Here is a 25119-nt window from a genome sequence, read left to right as displayed (position 1 = left end):
TTACGAGGTCCTTTAGCTTTAGCGGCCTGTGGCATAAAAGTGCTTTTGCCCCCAGTGACATCCTTAATGATCTCATCTAGGGTGGCCCCAAATAGGCGATTCCCCTGAAAGGGGAGATTCGCCAAGGTCTTTTTGGAACCTAGGTCCGCTGACCAGCATTTTAACCACAGCACACGTCTGAGGATTACCACTGACATAGATGTATGCCCTAATAGGGGGGTGGCGTCCAAGGCTGCGTCACAGACAAACTGTAGTCCTTGTATAATCTGTTCCATCAAATCAGATGTTGCCTGTGGGATACCTTTCCCCTTCAGGTCCTGGCGCACCAATCTCGCCCATTCCGTTAATGTCTGAGAAACTAGACCAATGACAATTACTGGTCTAAAGGCTGACCCTATCAGGGAAAAGATAGTGCGGGACTCAGCTTCTATCTTCCGATCCACCGAATCCTTAAAGGACGAAGCGTCCTCCACCGGAATAACCGTGGCTTTATTCAGTCTGGAAATAGGTGGATCCACCACTGGTGGTACCGTCCATTTCTTAATGAGGGATTCCTCAAACGGATAGCGTCTAGCAATGCGCTTGGAAATAGTAAAGGTACGCTTTGAATGATCCCATTCCTCTTTAATCTTATAACCAAAACATTTGGGTAAAGGAAAAACCTTCACCGTCTTGGTAGGTTTGCTAGTACCAAAGGGAATTTCCATTTCAGTTGCCTCTGCCGGTAAAACCTCAAGTCTTAAGGTCTCCCGAACTGCCACAACTAGTGCGTCCACCAATGCTTCTTCTTGTGCTATGGCGGAAGCAAGAACGTCCTCCTCACTGTCTGAGGGAACTTTACCTGAGACAACAGCCCCTGCAGAGGGACCTGCAGCTGCAATGACCATCTCAGAATCTGAAGTATCAGATGATATAGGGGTAGGCGGGGGTCGCTTTCTTGACCCCCGTTCCTGACATGCCGTCTCCACCCGAGCCACCAAAGACTCCAAAACTGCTGTAAATGCATCCATACTCTGTGCACTGGCGGGTCCCGCGGCCACCTCGAGGGAAACAGGTGGGGGTACCTGTGTGGCAGGGTCCATGATAATTCCAGACACTACCCGGAAAAAAACGGATTTTTGTAAGATCTTACCGTAAAATCCTTTTCTCTTAGCTCATTGACAGACGTAGTCCTCGGTGATTCAGCCCCCTTCGGGGTTATGCTGCCTCCACAGGAGTAGGACTAGACAGGAAATAAAAAATGCTCTGGCCACACCCTAGGGGCAGTCCCCGAGGGTATATCCTCTCTCTCCCTGCTACAGCACATCAGTTATGTCACAAAGCAGTGTTTAGAGAATTTAACCCAACCCAACTCCAAAACAGAGGGGCGGGTACTACGTCTGTCAATGAGCTAAGAGAAAAGGATTTTACGGTAAGATCTTACAAAAATCCGTTTTTCTCTATCGCTCATTGACAGACGTAGTCCTCGGTGATTCAGCACCTTCGGGACGTCCCAAAGCAGTACCACAAATGAGGGGTGGGAAAATGGAAAATTAAATCCAAATCTAGAAGGCCCAACCGGTGCCAACTAGAAGTTTACAATGCTCATCCTCAATGATGAGACTCAACAGAAAAAAATTTTTCAACAGAAAAAACCCTCGAGGTAGACCGCTGGTCTCCTCAAATTGCGGCCTGCAAAACTTTGCGGCCAAATGAGGCATCCGCCGATGCCATCACATCAATCTTATAAAATTTTGTAAAGGTATGTACCGACGACCAGGTGGCCGCCTTACATACCTGGACCACTGACGCCTAATGGCGGAAGGCCCAAGAAGTACTGAGCGCTCGAGTGGAGTGCGCCCTAACAGGGAACGGAGGACTCCGACCCTTAATAGAATAAGCCTGTACCACCGTCTGTCTGATCCATTTGGCGATAGTCGCGGCAGCTGCAGGCAACCCCTTTCTGGGGCCATCCGGGATCACAAAAAGTGAATCCGTCTTACGGAACGATTCCGTCGCCTTCAGGTATACCCCGATTGCCCGAACCACATCTAAGGAATGCAACGCATGTTCCCGATGATGATTGGGCTGAGGACACAAGGAAGGTAGTACAATATCTTCATTCAGATGAAAATCTGAAACCACCTTAGGAAGAAAGGATGGCTTAGGATGAAGCACTACCTTATCCCTATGAATCACTAAGCATGGGGACTGGCATGATAATGCAGCCAGTTCTGACACCCTGCGTGCAGAAGTGATAGCCACCAAGAAGGCCACCTTCTGGGATAAAGTAAGCAAGGGAATCTCCCTGATGTTTTCAAAACCAAATTAAGATCCCAGGGTGGTAAGGGCGCGCGGACTGGTGGAGCCAGGTGCCGCACCCCCTGGATGAAATTTCGCACCAAGGACTTGGTAGCTAAAGGTTTCTGAAAGAAGATTGCTAATGCTGAAACTTGACCTTTGATGGTACTCAAGGCTAGTTTCTGCTCAACCCCTTTCTGCAGAAAGGCCAGTATTCGGGTCACCGAATAGGTACGTGGAGGAATCCCTAAAGATTCGCACCACGCGATATAAGTCTTCCATGTGCGATAATAAACCTTGCTGGAAGTCGCTTTCCTTGCTTTAATAAGGGTAGGAATAACTGAAGCTGACAACCCTCTGTCCTTCAGTACCTGGGTCTCAATGGCCAGGCCATTAAAACCAGCGACTGTAAAGCATGATGGAAGATTGGTCCTTGAGACCGCAGACACTCCCTGAGACGAAGTTCCCAAGGAATGTCCGTGACCAGTCTGTCCAAGTCGGCCAGACCGGCTAGACGAGGCCAGCCTAGAATTTCTAGGACCACTGGGGTTGACTGGATCTGACCCAGACGGCCCTAGAGCTATCTGGTCCCGATCATCAGTCTGCTCCTTCTCTGTTCCCACACATTTATCAGACACCTGATTCCTATCCGGAACGGTGATTTCTTCTGGTTGAACCTCCGGGACCGAAGTCACCTGGCTAGAGGCTTCTCGGGCTGTCTGTTCAACCGGATCCGTTTCTTGTGGGGAACTGAGACTAATCTTTGGAAAAGGTAAAGAAAAAGATCTGTTCAGGGAACGGTAACTGCCACTCCCTGTAGTACTTAAATGTTGGAAGGGAAGAATCGCACCGGTAACAGTGATCGATGCTCGATCTAATGCCCTGAATAACGGTGAAGATGTCCCCCCACCCTCAACCCGGGTGGGGGCGCACCTTCAGGCTGTGTAATTCTTTGCTTCGGGTTTGGCTGAGTCGGTCTTTTGTTTGTCCGACCAGCCCCTTTTGAACCCGCCTGGAGGAGCCTTGCCTTTCCCGCTTGTTCCAGCCGGGCGTGCGAACCCTTTATGGGCGGTAAAGAAAGGTCCTCGCTTGTTACGAGGTCCTTTAGCTCTTGCCGTTTGTGGCAAGAAAGTGCTCTTGCCCCCAGTGGCATTCTTGATGATCTCATCTAGAGTGGCACCAAATAGGCGATTCCCCTGAAAGGGGAGATTCGTCAAGGTCTTTTTGTAACCTAGGTCTGCTGACCAGCATTTTAACCACAGCACACGTCTGAGGATTACCGCTGACATAGATGCTTGCCCTAATAGGGGAGTAGTATCCAAGGCTGCGTCACAGACGAACTGTAGTCCTTGTATAATCTGTTCCATTAATTCAGATGTTCCCTGGGGGATATCTTTCCCCCTCAGGTCTTGGCGTACCAGTCTCGCCCATTCCGTTAGTGTCTGGGAAACTAGACCAATAACAATTACTGGTCTAAATGCTGACCCTATCAGGGAGAAGATAGTGCGGGACTCCGCTTCCACCTTTCGATCCACCGGATCCTTAAAGGACGAAGTGTCCTCCACTGGGATAACCGTGGCTTTATTCAGCCTGGAAATAGGTGGGTCCACCACCGGTGGTACCGTCTATTTCTTAATGAAGGATTCCTCAAACGGATAATGTCTATCAATACGCTTGGAAATAGTAGAGGTACGCTTAGAATGTTCCCATTCTACCTTAATCTTATTATCAAAACACTTGGGTACAGGAAAAACCTTCACCGTTTTGATGGGCTTGTTAGTACCAAAGGGAATCTCTGTTTCAGTTGCCTCTGCCGGTATAACCTCAAGTCTTAAGGTTTCCCGCACCGCCACAACTAGTGCGTCCACCAATGCTTCTTCCCGAATTATGGCGGAAGAATGAACGTCCTCCTCACTGTCTGAGGGAACTTTACCTGAGATAACAGCCCTTGCAGAGGGATCTGCAACTGCAGTGACCATCTCTGAATCTGAGTCAGAGGCGTCAGATGATATAGGGGTAGGCGGGGGTCGCTTTCTTGACCCACGTCCCTGGCAGGCCGTCTCCACCCGAGCCACCAAAGACTCCAAAACTGATGTAAATGCGTCTATACTCTGTGCACCGGCGGGTCCCGTGGTCCCCTCGAGGGAAACAGGTGGGGGTGCTTGTGTGGCAGGGTCCATGATAATTCCAGTTACTATCCGGAAATTTCAATCCAAAAATAAAACTTTTTTTTTTTTTTTTTAGACCCCCAGCGCCACAAAGCCCCTCAGTGTTAGCTGCTTAGGGACCCCTATCGAGCAAGAGAGAGAGAGAGATCGACCCCCAGGCTCACCACTTGATGCTCAGAGTTTTCCACTGCACTTGTCTCAGCCCTGTCTGAAACCGACAGGAAGTCTCTTGGCTGGCTGCCCGGGAAGAAAGGAGGCGGCTCCGCCCCTCTGCACGCCTTCCGGCGCCTCCCCAAGCTCCACGAGGTGTTTGGGACACATCAAATATGGCCGCCCCCATGCTGGAGACACGAGGCTACGCCAAAATGGCGGCCTCGTGCGATCTAGCAAAACAATGGCGTCGGCTGCACGCAATAGCGGCGTGATCACAACACGTTCTCTACATGGGGATTTAGCCTGGTCGGCGGTACCGAACCCTGGCGGACCGTAGGGCCATCGGAAGGCCTGCTATTGCTGGAGACCTGATTAGGGAGACAGTCTACATATCCCTGGCTTCTGACTGGTAGGATACTTATATCATAGCAAGATTCCAGTACTGCCGCTGATTACAATCTTTTAAACATTTTTACAATTAGATTGTCAGCTCCCAAACCAAGCCTCCTGGCTTTTTGCACGCAAAATCACACTCAAAATGGGGGGGATCTGTGCCATGTTTATAGGATAGAGGGAAAAACTCATCCTTACCATACAGCGAGGGCCCGCGTTCACCACAAGACCCATCAGAGGGAAAGGGGGAACATACTACTCACCATACCGGAACCAGGCGGGCGCCAACTCCTGACAGTACCCCTCTCCACCGGGGGTGGGAGGGCTGTCGACCAATCCGGACGCCGTGACTCATGGTCCTTGGCGTTTCAGCGAGACGTTTAACTCGCGGGGTCAGTCCCCCAGTGGGACTTTGTCGCGGCCGACCCAGCGCGGAGCTATGGCCTGCACGCGCTCGTAGGCTGAACTGGGGTGACCACCGGATCTCAACATCCAGCCCGTCGCCCAGTTCAGCTTTCTTGCTTGAAGATCTCACAGGAACACTGGAGAAAAAAAAGCTATCTAAAAATCTTTTTAAGCAAAAAATCCTGCCAGGACCGAAGATCCCAACAAGGTATCTAGGTCCTTACTCCTAACTAGACAGAAAAAACTGATGTGCTGTAGCAGCGAGAGAGAGGATATACCCTCGGGGACTGCCCCTAGGGTGTGGCCAGAGCATTTTTTATTTCCTGTCTAGTCCTACTCCTGTGGAGGCAACATAAGGAGAGAGAGAGAAAGAGAGAGAGAGAGAAAGAGAGAGAGAGAGAAAGAGAGAGAGAGAGAGAAAGAGAGAGAGAGAGAGAAAGAGAGAGAGAGAGAGAGAAAGAGAGAGAGAGAGAGAAAGAGAGAGAGAGAGAGAAAGAGAGAGAGAGAGAGAAAGAGAGAGAGAGAAAGAGAGAGAGAAAGAGAGAGAGAAAGAGAGAGAGAAAGAGAGAGAGAAAGAGAGAGAGAAAGAGAGAGAGAAAGAGAGAGAGAAAGAGAGAGAGAAAGAGAGAGAGAGAAAGAGAAAAAGAGAAAAAGAGAAAAAGAGAAAAGAGAGAAAGAGAAAAAGAGAAAAAGAGAAAAAGAGAGAAAGAGAAAAAGAGAAAAAGAGAAAAAGAGAAAAAGAGAGAAAGAGAGAAAGAGAGAAAGAGAGAAAGAGAGAAAGAGAGAAAGAGAGAAAGAGAGAAAGAGAGAAAGAGAGAAAGAGAAAGAGAGAGAGAGAGAGAGAATATACCCTCTGGGACTGCCCTTAGGTGTGGCCAGAATATTTTCTTTCCTGTCTAGTCCTACTCCTGTAGAGGGCAGCATAACCCGAGTTGTTAGTAATCAACGAGGACTACGTCTGTCAATGAGCGACAGAAAAATAACAGTTTTGTATCTTTAGGTTTGAAGCCTGAAATGTGGCAAAAGGTTGCAAAGTTCAAGGAGGCCGAATACTTTCTCAAGGCACTGTACCTTTGATTCCCTATCGAGTGACTCAATGACTCAGAAGTCTAAGTACTTGTACAAAAACAAGTTAACAATGGCAGCTCTCATATTTCTCTCCTGATGGGTTTTAAAAGTATTGAGGGGGAAGAATATAAATCTCCAAATAAAAAAAAAAAAAAAAAAACCCCAAGAAAACCATATTGAAAACATGCACTCTAATAGTGATAGAAAAAATACTACATTTAAATATTACCTTTTTATGAGAAATCAGCATACAGTTTGAATGCTCATGTTCACATGAAACCTCATAATCTGGAAGCAGGTCTACCATCTCCTGTACAAAGTGAACGACTTCTTCATGCCAGGGCACATTTGCCATTGTTAAATTGCTAGCTGAACTTTCACCACAGTACGTCACACCCTATAAGATGCAATTATAGAAAAAAGAATCAAAAACAAAAATACAGTAAAACCTTCGATTGAGAGTAACTTGGTTTGAGAGCATTTTGCAGGACCAGCAGAAATTTTTAATAAAGTTTGACTTGATAAACAAGCGATGTCTTGATATACAAGTAGCGTCACGTCACAACTGAGTATATAAAAGAGAAGAGAGCCACCTCTAAGTGTAGCAATAGGATTACATTTAATGAAGGTTCAACATTTAGCAACTCACATAGTTGATGATTAAAACAGGCACATCTAAGTAAGCAGGCATCCGGGGTAAAGCTGTCCACATGTACTGTTCTCCTCACCACCATCAACGTCATCCCTTCCACGCTGCGCTCCAAGAGCGATTCAAGCCTCTCTCTCAGATTGCTCTACTGCAGGGTAGTCTTCCTGGTCACATTTGCAGACGGACGGCAGTGAGAGCCAGCGGTGCGGAGGATGGTCTACAGCAGTGTTCCCCAACCCCCGGGCCGCAGACCGGGCCGCTCGAGGAACTTAACTTTGTTTTACTGTGGTCGCCGGGGAGCAGAGCAGTGCGCCCCGAGCCGGCACACTGAGGGACAATAGCGAATGAAAATTCGCTATTGTCACACGGATCCTCCTCCTGGCCAATCAGGGAGCGGGTCCTCCCGCTTCCCGATTGGCCGAAAGGCAAACCCCATGCCATTGGCCGAGGAGGCGGGAGGACTGAGGACTCGAGGAGACGCGGGGACTTAAGAGAAGCTGCGGTGAGGTAAGGGCACGTGTCTCGCGGGGGGTATGCTGGCATCTCTGCATTTATTGGGGGCATTTCTGTGGCACTCTGCATTTATTGGGGGCAATGCGGTGGCACTCTGCATTTACTGGGGGCAATGCGGTGGCACTCTGCATTGACGTCCCCCCTCATGAGAGACCATATAGTAAACTAAATATATTAGCAATATATACGGTATATATATATATATCTTTTTTGGTCTGTAATACACACACCAACATTAAAATCAATGTTAAAGTTGAGTGTACAGAAATTAAACTGACAAATGCAGCTGAATTCAGGGGGTCCAAATGTTCCTCAACAAAACCTTTACTTAGCTTTCTAGTGTGGCTTGGGAGCCCTTAAGTGGGAAGCATTTAGTAATACAAATACAATAATGTAATACAAATTTAGTAATAAAAATACAATTATTAAGGCTGAGGTCTGGCCTGCCCTTTCAAATGGCTTAATATTAGTGCACAACTACAAAGGGTACTTTGCTGACCAAACAGTGGCAAGCAGAAGGACTAGCACTCAAGGTCCTGAAATATTAAAAACAGCTTCTGCTGCCTAATTAGAAAATATTGCTCTGGGTTCCCTACAGTAATACTCATAAACAGCCTGGGTATTTGGTGGTGTAATTACTGGCATGCTTCAGTAAAGAGCATTTAATTAAATGCCTTTTATTATAACAGAAGCACTAGTTGGAACCTGGAGCCGTATTTTCCCCAGGATTGGTAATAATTAAAGTGGCTGTATAGGATTTTTTTAAAAAACAATATGTCCTACTTACCTGCCCTGCACAAGGGTTTTGCAAGAGACCTCCTCTTCTGGGGTTCCCCCACTGGTGCTCCTGGATACTCCCCCCTTCCGAGTGCCCCCATAACAATCCACTTGCTATGGTACACTTGTGTGGGCTTGATTCCAAGTCAGGTTGTGTGGGTCCTTTGACTGACACACACACACACACACACACACACTCCAGCTCAGCCACAACTCCCCCGCGCTCTCTTCACAGGCTGCAATTGACAGCAGCAGGCTGCTGCTTCCATGTCCAGTGAACAGAGAGGAGAGAGGAGAGAGCTGCTGCTCTCGGGCACAGAGCTGGATCAAGATTGGGCTCAGGCAAGTATTTAGGGGAGACAAGGTGGGGAGCTAAACACAGAAAACAAAAAGGGCTACCTCCTCAAAATTTATTGAGCATATATTATGCAAGGATTTCAAATTGAACAGCGGAGGGTGTGGCCGGGATGTGAAGCTGAGCGGTTGCACTGTGCCTGAGCTCCGCTCCTACTCTCATCCTTCATTTGTTCCAGCGCCTTTTCTGTCATCTCGGCACCCCCCTTACCTTCCATCCTGGGTTCCCGGGGACCGAGTGGTACCCCACGGGCTACTCCGCTGTCACCCGGGAAGCTGCGCTCCGCCAAAAAGTCCGGATCCTCAGGCTCCTCTTGGGGTCCCATGGTGGCCATCTTGGAGACGCAGCCTACTTCACCCACGATGTCAGCGGGCACTCAAACGGCGGGAGGTCCCGGGGGTTCGGCGGATCCATCCCCATCCGACATTCTGGAGGCCATCAAAGCCTGCAAAGATGCCCTCACGGCAAAAATGGACTATCTGGCAACGGATGTCGGTCTCATCAGTCACGACCTGGACAAATTCAGGTCCAAGATGTTGGAGGCGGAGGGCCGCATTTCTCAGTCATGCGAGTCTCAGTCAGGGCGAGTCATGCACGCCCTTCAACTACAGGTCAGGGCCCTCCAGGATCGGGCGATTGACACTGAAAACCGCCTCCGGTGAAATAACGTACGCATCCTGGGACTCCCGGAGTGGGCAGAGGGCTCCCGGCCCGCGGAGTTTGCTGAAACTTTTCTCACGAGCCTGCTGGATCTGCCCGCCATGCCCCCCACCTTTGTGGTGGAAAGGGCACACTGGGTCCCCCCGACCCCCCCGATACCGTGGGTCCCGCCTAGGCTGTTTCTGCTATGGCTCCTCAACTATCGGGATAGGGACCGGATCCTCTCGGCCGCAAGAGCTAAACAGGAACTTCGATACGAAAACTCCCGATGTTCCCTGACTACTCCCCAGAGGTCCAACAGAAGCGGCGCCAATTTACTGACATCCGCAAGAAGGGCATTAAGTTCAGCCTCCTCTACCCTAGCAGGCTCCGGGTCATTGATGGTGATCGCACCCGGTTTTTTGATGCTCCAGAGGAGGCGGCTGCCTGGTTGGATGTTCGCTAGAGCCGGGGCCCCTCTGCACATCTCCGATCTAACCTGCAGCTCTCTCCCTGCTGTGCTCCCCGAGGCCGACTGCGAGCATTGACTTTGCCCACAGCCCCCTTCAGTTTTTGTCTTTCTCCAGGTTCCGGCTGTGGCTACGGTCACAAGACTGCCCTCACGATAGGCTTGACTGGCTAGTTAGCTAGTGCCTATTGCTGTTACTTGTTTAGGGTCAAGACTGTCGCCTTCCCCCCCCCCCCCGCGTTTTTTGGGGTATGTCAGAGAACGGTAGGGTAGGCACAATGTGTCTGGGTGTTACGCTCCACTAGGTGGAGTACTTCTGTTTAATTGTGTTTTAGTGTGTTGGTGCATGGGTCTCTCCTTATTTGCTGCTCCCCCGATGATTTGGGTCACTTGTGTGTTTATTGGGGTACTGTTTCTCCCGGCCTTCCATGATGGCATCACTTAAGATAAGTACCTTTTCGGTGCTCTCCTGGAACGTCAGGGGCCCTAATTCCAAATTCAAACTGGCACTCCTCTTCCAGTACATGCAGAAATACAATCCTTCTATCCTTATTTTACAAGAAACACATCTGGTGGGCAGAAAATTACTTTCTTTAAAGAGATCATGGGTGCAACGGGCCTTCCACGCCTCGTATTCCACTTATGCCAGGGGTGTTTCAGTATTGCTGCATAAGTCCCTGCCGTGTGTGCTGGAGGCGGTTCATACTGATCCCCTGGGTAGATATTTCATTCTTGTGCTTTCCATGTGGCAACAGCGATATGTAGTAGTGGGTGTCTATGTCCCCCCCCCCTTCAAGGCGGATGTCCTATATGAAATCCTGGAGAGGATCTCCCATTACAGCCCGGCTAAGTTGCTTCTACTGGGGGACTTCAACGCCATTCTCTCTCCGGACCTGGACAGGCCTCTACCCCACAGGCGTTTTCCAGTGACCTCCTTAACTGGTCCTTGGCGGCTGGGGTTCGGGAGGTGTGGCGGTGGAAACATCCCCAGGAGAGAGCCTACTCCTGCTTTTCCACGACGTACAAGTTATCCAGGATAGACTATGGGTTTGCCAATCCGTCCTTACTATTGGATGTGGAGGAAGTGGGGTACTTACCCTGCGGCATGTTGGACCATAGTCCCCTGCAGGTCGTCTTGTGCTCTGGTTGTGACCGTAGTAGCTCCATGTGGCGTCTAGGCGCCCAGTGGATAGATCAACCGAACATTGTGGTGCAGACGCCCTCGGTGATCTGGGAGTACTGGGACATGAATGTGGGCACTTCTTCTCCGGGAATCGTGTGGGACTCCTTTAAGGTGATTACCAGGGGCCACTACATCTCCGCCATCAGGGCGGTTAGGGTGGGCCAGTCTGCGGCGGTGTGCCTTGCAGGCGGCGGTCGAGATGGCCTCTGCCCGTTATGGGGGGGACCCCTCGGCCTCCAACTTTGAGGCGATGCAGGCGGCTAGACGTGATTTACAGCTACACATGTCCGAGGTTACCAGACTGGCCACCTACCAGTCCAAGCAGAGCTTTTTCGAACATGGTGACCGCAATGGGAAGCTACTGGCGGCATTGTCTCACCATGATGCCCCACTCACCTTGCTCCTGGAGCTCACTTCCCCCACGGGGGAGGGGATTACCTCTCCGGAGGAGATCTTGGGGCCTTCCGGGAGTTTTACTCCCAGCTATATAACACTACCCTCCCTCCTGATCTCCGTCTGGAGGATCTGTGTCAGCTTCTGGACCCGGTGGCCCTGGGGTGGCTGTCAGATTCGGAATGCTCTGAGCTGGTCCGGCCGATTACGGAGAAGGAGGTGCGGGTCGTGATTCGCTCTATCCCAGGGGGTAAGGCTCCCGGCCCAGACGGGCTACCCATGGAGTTTTACAAAACCCATTCTAGTGCCCTAGCTCCCCTCCTGGCTGCGTTATATAATGATTGCCTTGAGCTGGGATCGCTCCCACAGTCCATGGCTGAAGCTCATATCTTGATTCACAAGTCACCCAAGGACCCTAAATTGTGTGGTTCCTATCGCCCGATGTCGCTGCTCAACAACGATCTCAAGATTCTTACCAAGATTCTTGCCTCCAGGCTCCGCCCTGTCCTCCCCTCTGTGATTGACCAGGACCAGACGGGTTTCATGGCCCACAGGTCTACCGACATTAACCTGCGCAGACTATGCACAAACTTACACTTACAGGCCTCCCCATTCCAACTCTGGTGCCAGGGTAGTTGCCTCACTGGACATCGAGAAGGCATTTGACTCAGTTGAGTGGCTCTTCTTGTGGGAGGTACTCCGTAGAATGGGCTTTCCCCCCCCTATTTATAAAGTGGTTGCTAACTATTTACCAGTCCCCGGTGGCAGCTATTCGCCTTGGCGGTAGGCTGTCTACCCGGTTCTCACTGTTTAGGGGTACGCGGCAGGGGTGCCCTCTCTCTTCTGCCCCATTTGCCATCGCTATGGAGCCACTGGCTGAGGCGCTCGGGATCTCTCCGGATGACCTTTTATTGTTTCTGCAGGACGCGGGCCCCTCCCTCAGCGGGGCTCTCCTTATCTAGGACAGCTACTCTCGGGTGACCGACTTGCGAGTTAACTGGACCAAGTCCCAGCTGCTGGCCATAGATGACGGGGCCAAGCGTAGCGCCCCAGATGATTTGCAGTTACAGTGGGTGGATAGCTTTATGTATCTGGGGTGCGGATCTCTAGGCAGCCACCCGACTTTCTCTCAACCTCGACCCGGTGGTGGGAGAGATCAGGGCCAAACTGAAGGCGTGGGAGAACCTTCCACTTTCATTGCTCGGTCGTATCAACTTGGTAAAAATGAAACTCCTTCCCAAACTTACATATTTGTTTCGCCAATCGCCCCCAATGGCTCCCCTAAGGCATTTTTCACTAACCCGAATAAACTTTTTTCCTCTTTCTTGTGGGGCTCCCGTCCCCCCCGACACAAATTTTCTACGCCGATGCGTCCCCTCTCACAGGGGGGCTTGCCAGACTGCCATAAATATTTTTTGGCCTCCCAACTGGTTACTGCGGCTTGGTGGTTGACTCCTGATGCCTCTAATTCTGCGGTGGTGGTGGAGGCAGCGGTGCTTGGGTCTGTGGAGGCGCCGTCTCATTTGCTGTTTAGAGGTCCTAGGGCCCCTTACCACTTTACTTCCTCCATGCGCATGACGCTCCGGGCCTGGCAACAGGGTCTGGCTCTGGAGGCGTACCCGGGCACCACTGTCTCCCCCCAGGCGCCCCTCTGGATCAACCCCACCTTGCCACACCTGTTCTCTCTCCCTGACCCTGCAGTCTGGACTAAATTTGGCATTAAAAGAATTTTGGATATGTCTTCAGATCTTGCCTTCCCCACGTTCGACCAGATGATTGCCTCTCATGGTGTGCCCCCTTCCCATTTATTCCGTTATCTACAGTTGTCCCACTCCTTCAGAGCTCAGTTCCCACGAGACGTGGCGCAGGTGGTGCAGTCGGACCTGGAGCGGGTTCTACGATACGACTGTTCTGAGCGGGCTACCTCGGTGCTTCATGCTCACCTCCTCCGGGTCTTCTCTCTGGAGCTCTCGGGCCTCCATTCCCGTTGGGCCCGGGACGTTCCGGACCTGGACGCAGAGGACTGGCTACATATATGGGGCACTCCCTTTCGGATCCTGGTTTCCCTCGGGGACAGACTAGTTCAATACAGGATTGTCCACAGGACTTCTCACCCCCCACCGGTTGCACAAGATACATGTCTCCCACTCCCCGGAATGTTGGCGCTGTGGCCAGTCCCCGGGTGACTTCATACACATCTTCTGGAATTGCCCGGCAATCATGGCCTACTGGTCCCAGGGGTTTATGGTAGTTAATGCCGTTCTCCAAACTTCCATGGACCCTTCGCCTGCAGTGGCATTGTTGGGTCTTCTGGACGATCTGCTTCCTCGTGTAGCAGATCGTACCTTGATGGTCTACTCTTTTATGCCAGGAAGAATGTTGTGCTACGCTGGAGGCAGCAGTCTCCCACGTCGCTTCAGCGGTGGCGGAAGCTGGTGGACTCTGTGATACCACTCTATCAGGACACTTATCATAGGGGGTGCCCCAAGAAGCATGACAGGGTTTGGTCCCGGCGGCTATCGGACTCCAACTCGCTACCTGCCTGGGGGCTCGGGAGATTCGGGGAGACGTGGATCTAGCTGCTAACATATTCCTGTCCGTTTCCTAATTTGGGTTTCAGGAGAGTTGTGCTGTAGCTCCATATGTATATCTACCTACCTCAATGCCATCTATATTTGTTGCTTATTGCCCCTGCGTGGGTGACCCTTTAGGTTGCTGTTAATGTATACTTTTGGATGAACCTTATGCACCTAGCTGTTTTTGTTGGTTTATGTGTTGAAACAATAAAAAAGATTTTCAAAAAAAAAAAATTGAACAGCATCACACCACCCAAAGTCCCTCCTAACTACTCCTCCCTCACCCTGCACTTAATCCCGTTAAAGTTTACAAGTCTACAAGCGCTTTTCTGGCTTTGTCAGTGTGTTCACTTTCAGCACATGTGCACTGCAGCAAAGCAGAGATTGGCTCCAGATCCTGGCCTGCCCTCTCCCCATCTGTGCACTACTATATAAGAGATTACAAGAGGTTGGTGTGGAGACAGATTTAGACATTTACACTAACTTATTTATTGAAATAAAATCCTAACTCCATTAATGTTTATAGCTCTGCCCAGAGGAAAAAAAAAAAAAGTTTTTCATCCATTTAAAGCCCTGTACACATGGGCTGAATATCAGGCGGTATCGACAGGCAGAAACCGACCGACATTTGGCCCCCGTGTATGGCAGCCGGTCTGACAGGAGCCAGCAAAAATGTACAGCTTCTGTCAAAGGGGCATAACTGAAAAAGTCCTGCCGATCTGCATCCAATCAGCGCTTTCAGCCATTGGCTGAAAGCGCTGACAAGTGAGCTCTGGCGCGGGGGGGGGGTTCACAATAGCTCAGTGGGGAGACGTTGTACTAACATCGGATAGCTAGTACAGTGGCTTCACCCGAGTGTATTCATTTTTTTTTTTTCATTCATCCCGCTGGGGTACTAGGCTTAAGTGTTCAGTATTAAATGAATATTTGTAAATAACTGTACCCATTTAAAAACTGGCTTCACTTTGTATGAATATTGTTTTCATCTCAGCTGCTTTTAAAGATATTACTATTTTACAAAGTAAAAAAAGTGTAAATTAAGGAGGCAGTTTGGGCAGCAAGCTAACTATGCGCATGACTAATGTTATCATAATTGTATAAGTTTGCTTGCTCGCTCACGCCTTTTTTTTACAGAATGAAGGATTGAATCAGTATAGAATGCCGTGCTTGAATCCTGCAAAGCAAATCTCCAAGCGGTTCTGTTCCACAAGTGCTGGCATTCAGTCAGCAAAGTTCACAGTTAAATAGATTTGAAATTCTTATTGCCAGCTTGGCACAGTGTTGCTATGTGAATGTGGATTGGTTACATTAATGAGGACTGCATATCCACAATAAGTATTTTTAAGCTGTACTAGTATAAGGTAAGGGAATTCTGTACAACACTGGCAAGGCAGATTTCTTTGTTTCTTTTTAAATTTCCTCTGACAGCCCTGTCCATGGAAAAGAAAAATAAGCATTAGGTTATCCATGTTTTATTCAAGAGTCTGCAATAGACTTCCTAATGCATTTGGCAGAGTGAAAAAAATCTGTAGTTTGTCCATTTATGCTTCACAGTCTTTGCTATGGGATTAACATAACATTAACTTTCTTCAAGTATAATGACCTATCCTATAAGCAGAGCAGATTTGTTTTTGATGTACAAAAGCAAAGTATCATTTGTACTGAAACGTTATGGAGATTTTACAAAACATAAAATCCAGGACTTGACATTTTTAAAGTTACAACCACCCTAAACCAATGACTGAGTTTTTGTGGTAACTAGGTTTATGGTGCCTCTTAGAAATGACTAACTTCCCTTTACAGGCGGTCCCTGGATTAAAAACATCCAACCTACAAATGACTCCTATTTACAAATGGAGGGAGACAACAGGAAGTGAGAGGAAATCTACTTCTAGGAAGGGAAATTCACTCCTGTAAGAGTTATGGGAAAAAGGTGTCTCCACTGAGGTTTTATCACCAAACCTTGTTTCCAGAACAACCCAAAATTATCAAAATCCTATTGTCATAGGAACAGAAAGGGAGGTGAAACCTGAACAGAGGCACAGATCGCAAAATAAACGTTACAGGGGTGTTAACTCTTCCCTATGCTATCCAAAACACTTAATTTTTTTTTTTTTGGCTGGAGCTACCTGATCCGACTTACAAAGTCACCTTAAAAACAAACCTACAGACCCTATCTTGTTTGTAACCCAGGACCGCCTGTATACTCACTGCATAATTTATAGTAGCAGCAGTAGGTTTGTTATCAAAATCATATTTGTATGGTGACCGCAATAGCCTGGGCAAAGTTTTGAGCATTGGTGCACACAATAGTTGTGAGAAAGATTGTTTCTGAATGAATGGTTCTGAAAAAATGATGTAATCTTTTTCTTTATCCTAAGAATGGCAGTCTTATTTACCAAACAACCATTTTAAAATATTTTAAAGAAAACTCCACCTTTCTGAAAAGGTTACAAGTTAAACCCATAAATAGGCTATCGATTTTGAAATGACTGTAAATGGGTGCGACCTTGTAGCTGTGTCAATCAGTTACAGAAAGTTGTGAATGAAAAGAAAATTACCAGTCCCATCTGATGCCACGACAGAGGGACTGCAGTTCTGAATGGAGCACAAGTGTAGTGACACCAACGTAGTCCCTTGATACTAACCCCAGCTCCGTAGCTGAAGAAGCGTGATGAAAAGCAGGCTTCCCGATCATGTGACCTCTATGACTGGCTGCCACATGATCGGAAGCTACTGATCATAAATAATGACTGGGAGCGGTCTTTGACAGCTCTGTCATGGTGCTTGGAGCTGGCAGTGAGTGCACTCTCAATACAGAAGAGTTGTTCCCCATGGACACATGTGCATTGGCATAGCGTTAAGACCCACCCACCTTACCACCACATATATGCGTAAGGCTGTCAGGAGCTGGTTAAACATCAACAAACTTGCATAACAATCTTCAAAGCAGACCCATATTTTATTACCGTTAAGGGTCATTAGTAATTAGTGCTTGCACACTATTTTGCATCAATTACTTTGGTTATTTATTTTTTTAAATATGTAAAGTTCATGTATACAGTATGGAGAGAAGTGAAAGTGTGTGTCAAAACAAAATAACTTACCTTGACCTCAATGAAATCAGGTTTGCCAAGGGTGACTAGATCTGCATATGCTCTTAGCTCATCCACATTCCATGCTTTCACTAGGGTTAACCGGTAGACAGTACGCTGTTGCTGTAACAAATACAGAATGGTACATTTCATTAATGCACACCAATGCAGGTAACTATACCCGAAAGTTTCCGAAATCTGAGAATAAAAAGGTATACAATTGGTGTAATTAGCACTCAGGTGGAGTGAAGAGAAAGAGTGAACAAAAGCCAGTACTGCTGTCAGGTAGCCACAACCATCAGTAGGAAAAATGCAACGTTCCATTTGCAATTCCAAGGAATGATCATACACTTGCAAATCCCTCAAGAAGCACTCATCTAAACCCAATTTATGCAGCAATTTTGTACTATAATAATGAGGATGCACCCTATCAATGCACTATAAACAAAACACTAATAACATTAGCATTTACAAATTACAGAGGAACACTGGTGCAGAAATTTCAGTTCTATAAAGTAATTTATTAGAAATCGAAATCATTTGCTCACTCTGCCAGTGTCCAGGGCCGGCTTTTCTGCAGTTTTGGCTGCACACAAACTGGCTGCTGGTACTGTTGTCACAAGACTTTGAAAAGTGGAAAAAAAAAAAAAAAACACATTTTCATTTTATTTCTTCATTTTTAAAAAATTTGGCAGCAATTACCATCTGCAAAATATTTGCAATGCTTCTTAGCAAGTACCTTGGAGTGTATACTTTCCAAAAATGGGTCATTTGGGCGGTGTTAGTACTAGCCTGACTTTTTATGGCCTCCAAAACTGATAGGTAGTCAAGAAATAAAATGCACAAGTTACACTCTGTAAAAAAAAAAAAAAAAACCTGAAGGTGGTCTTCGGATTTTGGGTCCCATATGCGGCTCCCAAAAAGTCCCACATATCCCCATGTTTACAAACAAGACACAGGACCGTGTTGTGATTGGTTATTAATTTTGGATGATTTACTAAAGTAATTAAATCCAGGTCTATACTCAAAGAGTAGGTTCTTAATCTGATAATAAATTGGTAGCAATGTGACAGTTCCTTAGGTAATAAATATGCAGAGTAACCTGCTGCTACTGTATATAGCCTAAAGATCTGACTTCTGCTGGGTAAGGAAAGATCATTATGTGTTTTGCTCCACTGTTTAATCCCTGAAGCATATTTGTCAAAAAGGGCCATATCAGCTGCTCTAGTCATTAATGACAAGTATGCTCAAACTGTGGTTGTCAACAGACATTCATAACTGTCCTGTGGCATTTAGTCCAAGACATCAGCTCACAGAAATATTCTGCCTCGCCTGTCTCTTTGCCTTAATACACATTTCCCAAACAACTAACTTTTTACAAACTGCTGTATTTATCATTTTTACTCCAAATCTTAACCATTAATGCACAACAAGATTTATATTTTTAATCTGAAAGCAGCAAAGGAAATGATTCTTCGGGCATACATTAACATGCCTTTACTGATGCAGTAAAGCTGATTGCACCAGTATGATCACAATACAAGCTAATACAGGCCTAACAGAATATGTTTTGCACTGAAAGTTAATCTCATATCAATGAAACCGGGAACGGAACAGTAGTACATCAAAATAAGTGTAGCAGGTTTTCCAGGCCTGTGGCCTGATGTGGGTCTGCCACTGTTACCGGTTACCTCTCCAGCCCATGTGAGCTGCGACCCTGGGTGTGAGAACTGAGACATGGACAACTCTGGCATCTTGGTTTTGTGGTTTGGTTTTTAATTGTAGAAAAGGGGATGGGAGAAGGGAATGAGTGGGATTAAACTCCTTTAGGCTTAACTAATTACACTTGGGACTTAATCCTAGAAAAATGCCAGTTGGCACTTCCTTGACTCCAGCCAACGCTCACCAACACCGAGAACACACTGTAGCTTGATAGAAGTGCTGGATCCTCAACAATAAGTCCAGAAGACCCAAGACTGTGAATTGTAGAATTACTGACACTGCTGTACTGCAAAGTCACTGAATACTCCCCTCCCGCCTTGCACTGGCTTGAGGTAGTACACTGTAGATTTCTGTAAAGCTGCAACTCTCAACTGTCACACACTGTCCAATTCAGGGCCCATATGCAGGTGCCCCCTTTAAGCTTGAATTCTTATGGGTTTACTGACTATGTACCCCCCTTTGTAACTTCAGGGTCCTCAACCTAGGTACCCCCTTTCAGCTAGCTGGCACTGGATCCCAGAACCTCTTCTGGAGTGATCCCTTTGACTCTGGCAGACCCCCAGGAGCAATCCGCAGTACTCACGACCTGTGCAGGCTTTCCTGGGACTGGACCCCTCTAATGCTCCACAGGCTCTCGGCACACCAGATTCCCTCAGCTCAGCACTCTCTGGATTCTCAGGCAACACGCCGAGACATTCACTTTCTCAGACAGGAGGAGAGACAGCCGTACTCTCCCTCCTGGGACTCTGCTCCCGCCAAAGACACCCTGTCACGCACTTCCCCCAAAACTTATACCAACTGCCAGAATCCTTTGCAGTATAATCTGCCTTCTGGGGTAGTTACAAGCTTGGATGTGTCCCCTGATTGGGCTTCCATCACTGCTCTATGAGAAGCCTCTCACAGGAGCCAGTGGGGATACTTCTCCCCTCAGCAGGCACATCTGGAAGCCCTGACACCCTAACTAAATAAATCACAGCCCTGCTGTTAGGCAGACAAGGCCCACTGCACATTTACCTAGCACCTACCTGTAGGGTGCTACATAAGGAATGTAAACAAAAGGGTAGCAACAGTTCAATCAACAGTTCATTTACATGCCTTCACCATGGTTTGCGTCTATGTGTGAAGGCAGCCATCTTGTTAAGAGGACATTGCTTTGCTTCATGTCAGAGCTGCCCTTCAAATGACTGGTGATCAAATGGCTGGTGGGTATTAAGCAGCAAGAGTGGTGAAGATAGCATAGGTCTACTGAATGAATGATACAGAAGCACAGGTACAGCTTCCTATCCAGGAAGAGCAAAATAAGCAGCACAGTAGTGGCATCACAAAAAATCCCTTCAAATCTCATGAAACTAATGGCAACAGTGCCCTTAGGAATAGAAAACTACAAATAGATATGAGGCTCAAGGCACAGAACGTGCACTGCTATTTAGCAGGATATCAAGACAAAGTACATTTTCAGAGTACTGCTTGGGCACATTTATTATTTCTAGATGTTCCCTTTAAGGTATCAAATATTTACTTTTAAGCGCAGGTTCACTTAAACATCCCATCCAAAGAATACATAGTTCCAATTTGTATTCTGCTATGGAACACAAGCCTAAACATTACCTTACTGAAACCTGACAAAACTTTAATTATACTCTAAATGCAATCTGATCAGCTGCCATGACTGCAGTACTAGGAAAACATACATACATTTCCTGAAAGCCAGCACATTTTGCTTCTAGCCAAAATCAATGATTGGATTATAATTCTAACTCCCACACTAAGCCAAAATAATGTAATAGTTGCACATAAAATCAATTCTAGAAAATAAAACAAAGGGGAATTACAGACTAGGTGGGAGTGGCAGCAGTGCCCCTACATACAGTACATATGTTGTTTTTTTTATTCACTCATGTCATAAGGCTCCTTCAGATGAAAATCCGATTAAAAACACCCACATTTCCATTGTTTTCCAGATTCACGCAGTACAGGATTTAAGGCATGGAGAGCTTTTCTTCTCAGATTACCAGTGAAAAAAAACAAAATCCTGTGTTCTTTTATATGAAAGATCAGGTCTGAGTTTGTGAGAAAAGTACAGATAAAGCATTACAAATATCCAAACACATTTAATGTATTTAGCTATGCTAAAGGAGCAGTTCATGTGCGACTCATACGTTTTGCCACAAGACCCCTGGAATATTTATGAAGTCATAATCATACATAATTGCCCTGTGTTGGAACCATGGGTAGTGACATGGGATATTAATGCATCAAGAGAATGGCTTATTGCAAGCTGCATTGTTTTCACTAGTACCAGCTTCAAATGCATGCAACATCACACCTGTGACACAATCAATGCTTTGCTTGTATATGTATAAAACGTATCAATACACTAACTAATTAAAAAGGTAAAAATATTTTAAGAAAAGAGATTTTTGCAGGTAGGAAATATTACACCAGTCAAGGACAATAGTGCTACTGGACACACACTTATTATATTCATCACTGCAGCTGAAAAATGACTGATTCTGGCTGTCAAGAGAAATATTTCAGCTTTAATCTAAATGCCACGAAAGAGCAAGGGCACGTTTGCAAATGATCTAGTGATGGTAAGCCAAGTTAGGTGAACCTTGGCCTGATTTACTAAAGGTGCACTAATGAGCATCTGTAAGCAATTTTAACATCCAACCATGTGCAGGAGAATTTGACCAAAAAAAAAAAAAAGCACCTTCACACAACTAGATGCTGAAGTAAACACAAAGTTTACCTATTTTATCATTTTAGGTGTACCTGTGCACATTCACTATATTACCAAAAGTATTTAACCACCTGTCTTTACACGCACATGAACTTTACTGGCATCCCGGTCCTAGTCCGTAGGGTTCAATATTGAGTTGGCCCACCTTTGCAGCTATAACAGCTTCAACTCTTCTAGGAAGGCTGTCCCCAAGGTTTAGGAGTGTCTCTATGGGAATATTTGACCGTAATTCCAGAAGCGCATTTGTTAGGTCAGGCACTGATGTTGGAGAAGGCCTGCCTCGCAGTCTGTGCTCCAATTCATCCCAAAGGTGTTCCATCGGGTTGAGGTCAGGACTCTGTGCAGGCCAGTCAAGTTCCTCCACCTCAAAACTTGCTCATCCATGGTCTTTATGGACCTTGCAGCTGCCCAAGGGAGTCATTTTTCACATAGCAGGGGTATTTTTCAGTGTTGCATTAGAAATATCTGACAATTTCTCAAATCCAGTGATACATTTCCTATGTGGATCATCTTTGTTAACTGATGAAGTTTAAAGAGTTGGCAAGCTTTGGACATAACCATTAAAACCAAACTTATGCAAACATATTCCTAAGCAGACTGGGAAGCCATATTTGTCAAAGTGGTTAGGTGAAATTAGTAATTTAACAGAAAAAAAATGAAAAAGGCTACAACTTAAAGAAATATAGCAAGAGTGTAAAAATGTAATAGTAACTAAAGAAAAAAAGTTAGATGGAAACAGCGAGCATTACTAGTTTATCAAGCACTGTCTAGGACACAAACAAAAAAATGTCACATAGAAACAGCAGATGACGACAGACTCTCCCATTTAAAAGATTGAAATGACGAGCCATGTGTTTATCAACAATAACATTATAAATAATGCACAAGATGTTTAATTGCCAAATCCCATCAAGCACTTCAGGCTTCCGTTTAAAGCAGATGTGTGAATTTATTTAATGGGCGCGTTTGAAATGGAAAAAAAAAAATGTGTCTTATGCAACATAAACACTAGCTTGGCAATGCATAAGCAAACAAACAACTGCTAAAGCAGATCAATGGTAATTAAAAATAAACTGGCTGTTACTATGTTCATTTAGTGGGTCTTAAATGCGTAGAGTAGGACTCTTTCAGTGAATCAAGGTAAGATTAGGCAGATACTGGTGGTAGAGGTCTCAATTATTTGAAGGACAGATAGGGCAAACTGTCACAAAGACCGTGGTTGCTGAAATGCATGTTAACCAGGCATTCAGGTTCAGCACGACTGATCGGATGGAAAGATTGTTGGGTGGGGCTGGGGAAGACCCAGCTATCATGGTAGAATTAGGTACCAATGACAAAGTTAGAGGAAGATGGAGTGTGCTAAAGAAATGATTTCAGAGACTGCCTTGTACCTTTAAAGCCACTATAGAGAGGGAGCAGGAGCTTAGGAAACTTAACAAGTAGCTGATGAACTGGTGCAGGAAAGGGGGTTTTGGGTTCCTGGAGAACTTGACTGACTTTTTAGTGAGTTACTGGCTCAACACTGTAGTAGAGACTACAGACTGCACCTAAATGGGGAGGATGCAGCCCTGCTGGGGGAAATGATTGGCAAAAAGTTAGAGGAACTTTTAAACTAGCTGATAGTGGGGAGGGATTAGAGGAAGCTTTTCCAGCTTTTGAACAAATTTTATTGACATTTTATGACTGTGGTCATTTTAACTGGAGTGCCTAAAACCAACACGTGTGGGCTGGTAGAATCCTACTGCAGCCTTGGAATAAACAGAGATAAAACAATATGCGGCCATACGAAACTAAAAGGCATATTCACTAATGCTGGTGAACTAATTTGAGGAACTGGAACTAGTGATTTAGGAGTAGGATTTCTACTTTGTGAGAGTAACAGAGACCTGGTTTGACAGTGCAGGACTGGTTTGTGACTGTCCAGGGATACTCCCTGTATCGAAGGGACAGGGTAGGTAGAAGAGGGGGAAAGACGTGCGTGTATGTCAAGATTGATTTAAATTTGATGGCGAATACGATGGATGACATTAATAAAATGGGGCAATGGAAGGAGCAGAATCATTGCGGCTGAAATTTCAAAGGGAAGAAACAAATGGGAACTTAATAGTAGGGGGTATGCTACAGACCGCCTACACTGAGGGATAAAGGAGAACGATCTCCTCTCACAGCTCGAAATGGCGGCGAGGCAGTTCAATGTAATCATCATGGGGGACTTTAATCATACAGATATTGACTGGGCATATAGACCTGCTCACTCTAAGGCTTGGCACTTCATCAGGGACAGTTTATGTCCTGGACAATACCCCACAGATTCTCTATAGGGTTTAGGTCAGGCGAGTTTGCTTGCCAATCAAGCACATTGATACCTGAATCATTAAACCAGGTATTGGTACTTTTGGCAGTGTGGGCAGGTGCCAAGTCCTGCTGGAAAATGAAATCATCATCTCCATAAAGCTGGTCAGCAGAGGTAAGCATTAAGTGCTCTAGAGGAAGCCCAATCACCGGGCGTAATGTGTATAGGTGGGAAAAGTCAAGCCTGTGACGTCATACCAGGAAGTGCTGTTCCCTTGCATGCCTTTTCTTAAAACTCTAAAAATGTTTTAATTACCATTTTTACTCAAATTGTTATACCAGAGAACACTATGGATCTCTTTCTTATGTTTCCTACCATATGTTTACAATGAGTGTGGACCTCTTGATGTGGAGAGGAAAAGAGTGATCCCCAATTCCTGTGCTCTTGGAGGAAATTGATGCTCTTTAGACTCTGTAGTGGGGTCTCCAGTTGAGAGTGTGGAACGTTTGATGAGTAGAGAAAAAGGGAAAAGATCCTTCATCCCAGTGCTCTAGTAGGAGGATACTTATTGATGCCTTGCAGACTCTGTATTGGGATCCCAAGTTGAGGTGAGCAGGTCTTTCACCTATTGGTGGTGGTCACTGAACGAGTTATTTAGAAGATGATTTGTCATGTCAAATGCACAGTGGTGTTTTTTTTTTTTTTTTATGTTGACCTTTAGACATATTTCATATGGACTGCGGATTAGAGTGATTATGACATTTTGTTTTTTTATATATATGGTATATACTTTTGATTGCGCTGCAATTCTTATGTTCCATTGACAGATGTGAACGTGACCTATATAGGAAACCATGTTAAATGGACTGCAGTTTGTTTCTGCAAAACTGAAAATGCACTAAAAATGCATAGGTGTGGATCAGGCCTTATCTAACCCCTAAAATACTGAACTTCAGTTATTAAACACCAGAATTTTTCACATCAAATTCTAACAGTCTGAGGATATTACCACTGATAAACACTTATTCTGTATTAGACAAAACTAGTACACCATGGGAAACTCTAAATCAGTCTACCATAATTTGAACAGGTCCATTTTTTTTTTTTTTGAGAAATAAAAAGATAAATTGACCAGAAAAGTGGAGGTATGCATCAAGAAATATGTTACTTTTATTTAATTTTATTATTATATTATCACGTTGTCTACTACATGCAGTTTCAAATAGGGTAGATCACCTTTACTGA

At 46.1% G+C, this 25119-nt stretch overlaps 1 protein-coding gene across 1 annotated transcript in view; it reads right to left on the bottom strand.

Moving 5' to 3' along the window:
* The window catches only part of LOC309547200 (S-adenosyl-L-methionine-dependent tRNA 4-demethylwyosine synthase TYW1-like), a 287271-nt gene that overhangs the window by 16670 nt on the left and 245482 nt on the right, over window positions 1-25119 (bottom strand). The window contains exons 14-15 of the mRNA XM_082246996.1: window positions 17129-17239; window positions 6697-6864 (exon numbers count right to left, since the gene is read on the bottom strand). Of these exons, the coding sequence (XP_082103122.1) occupies window positions 6697-6864; window positions 17129-17239 (279 nt within the window). The remainder of the gene's footprint in view (window positions 1-6696; window positions 6865-17128; window positions 17240-25119) is intronic.

Source organism: Pelophylax lessonae (genome assembly GCF_965119305.1).
Source record: "Pelophylax lessonae genome assembly, chromosome: 2".
Lineage (NCBI taxonomy): Eukaryota > Metazoa > Chordata > Amphibia > Anura > Ranidae > Pelophylax > Pelophylax lessonae.
This window is presented reverse-complemented; position numbering and strand designations above follow the sequence as displayed.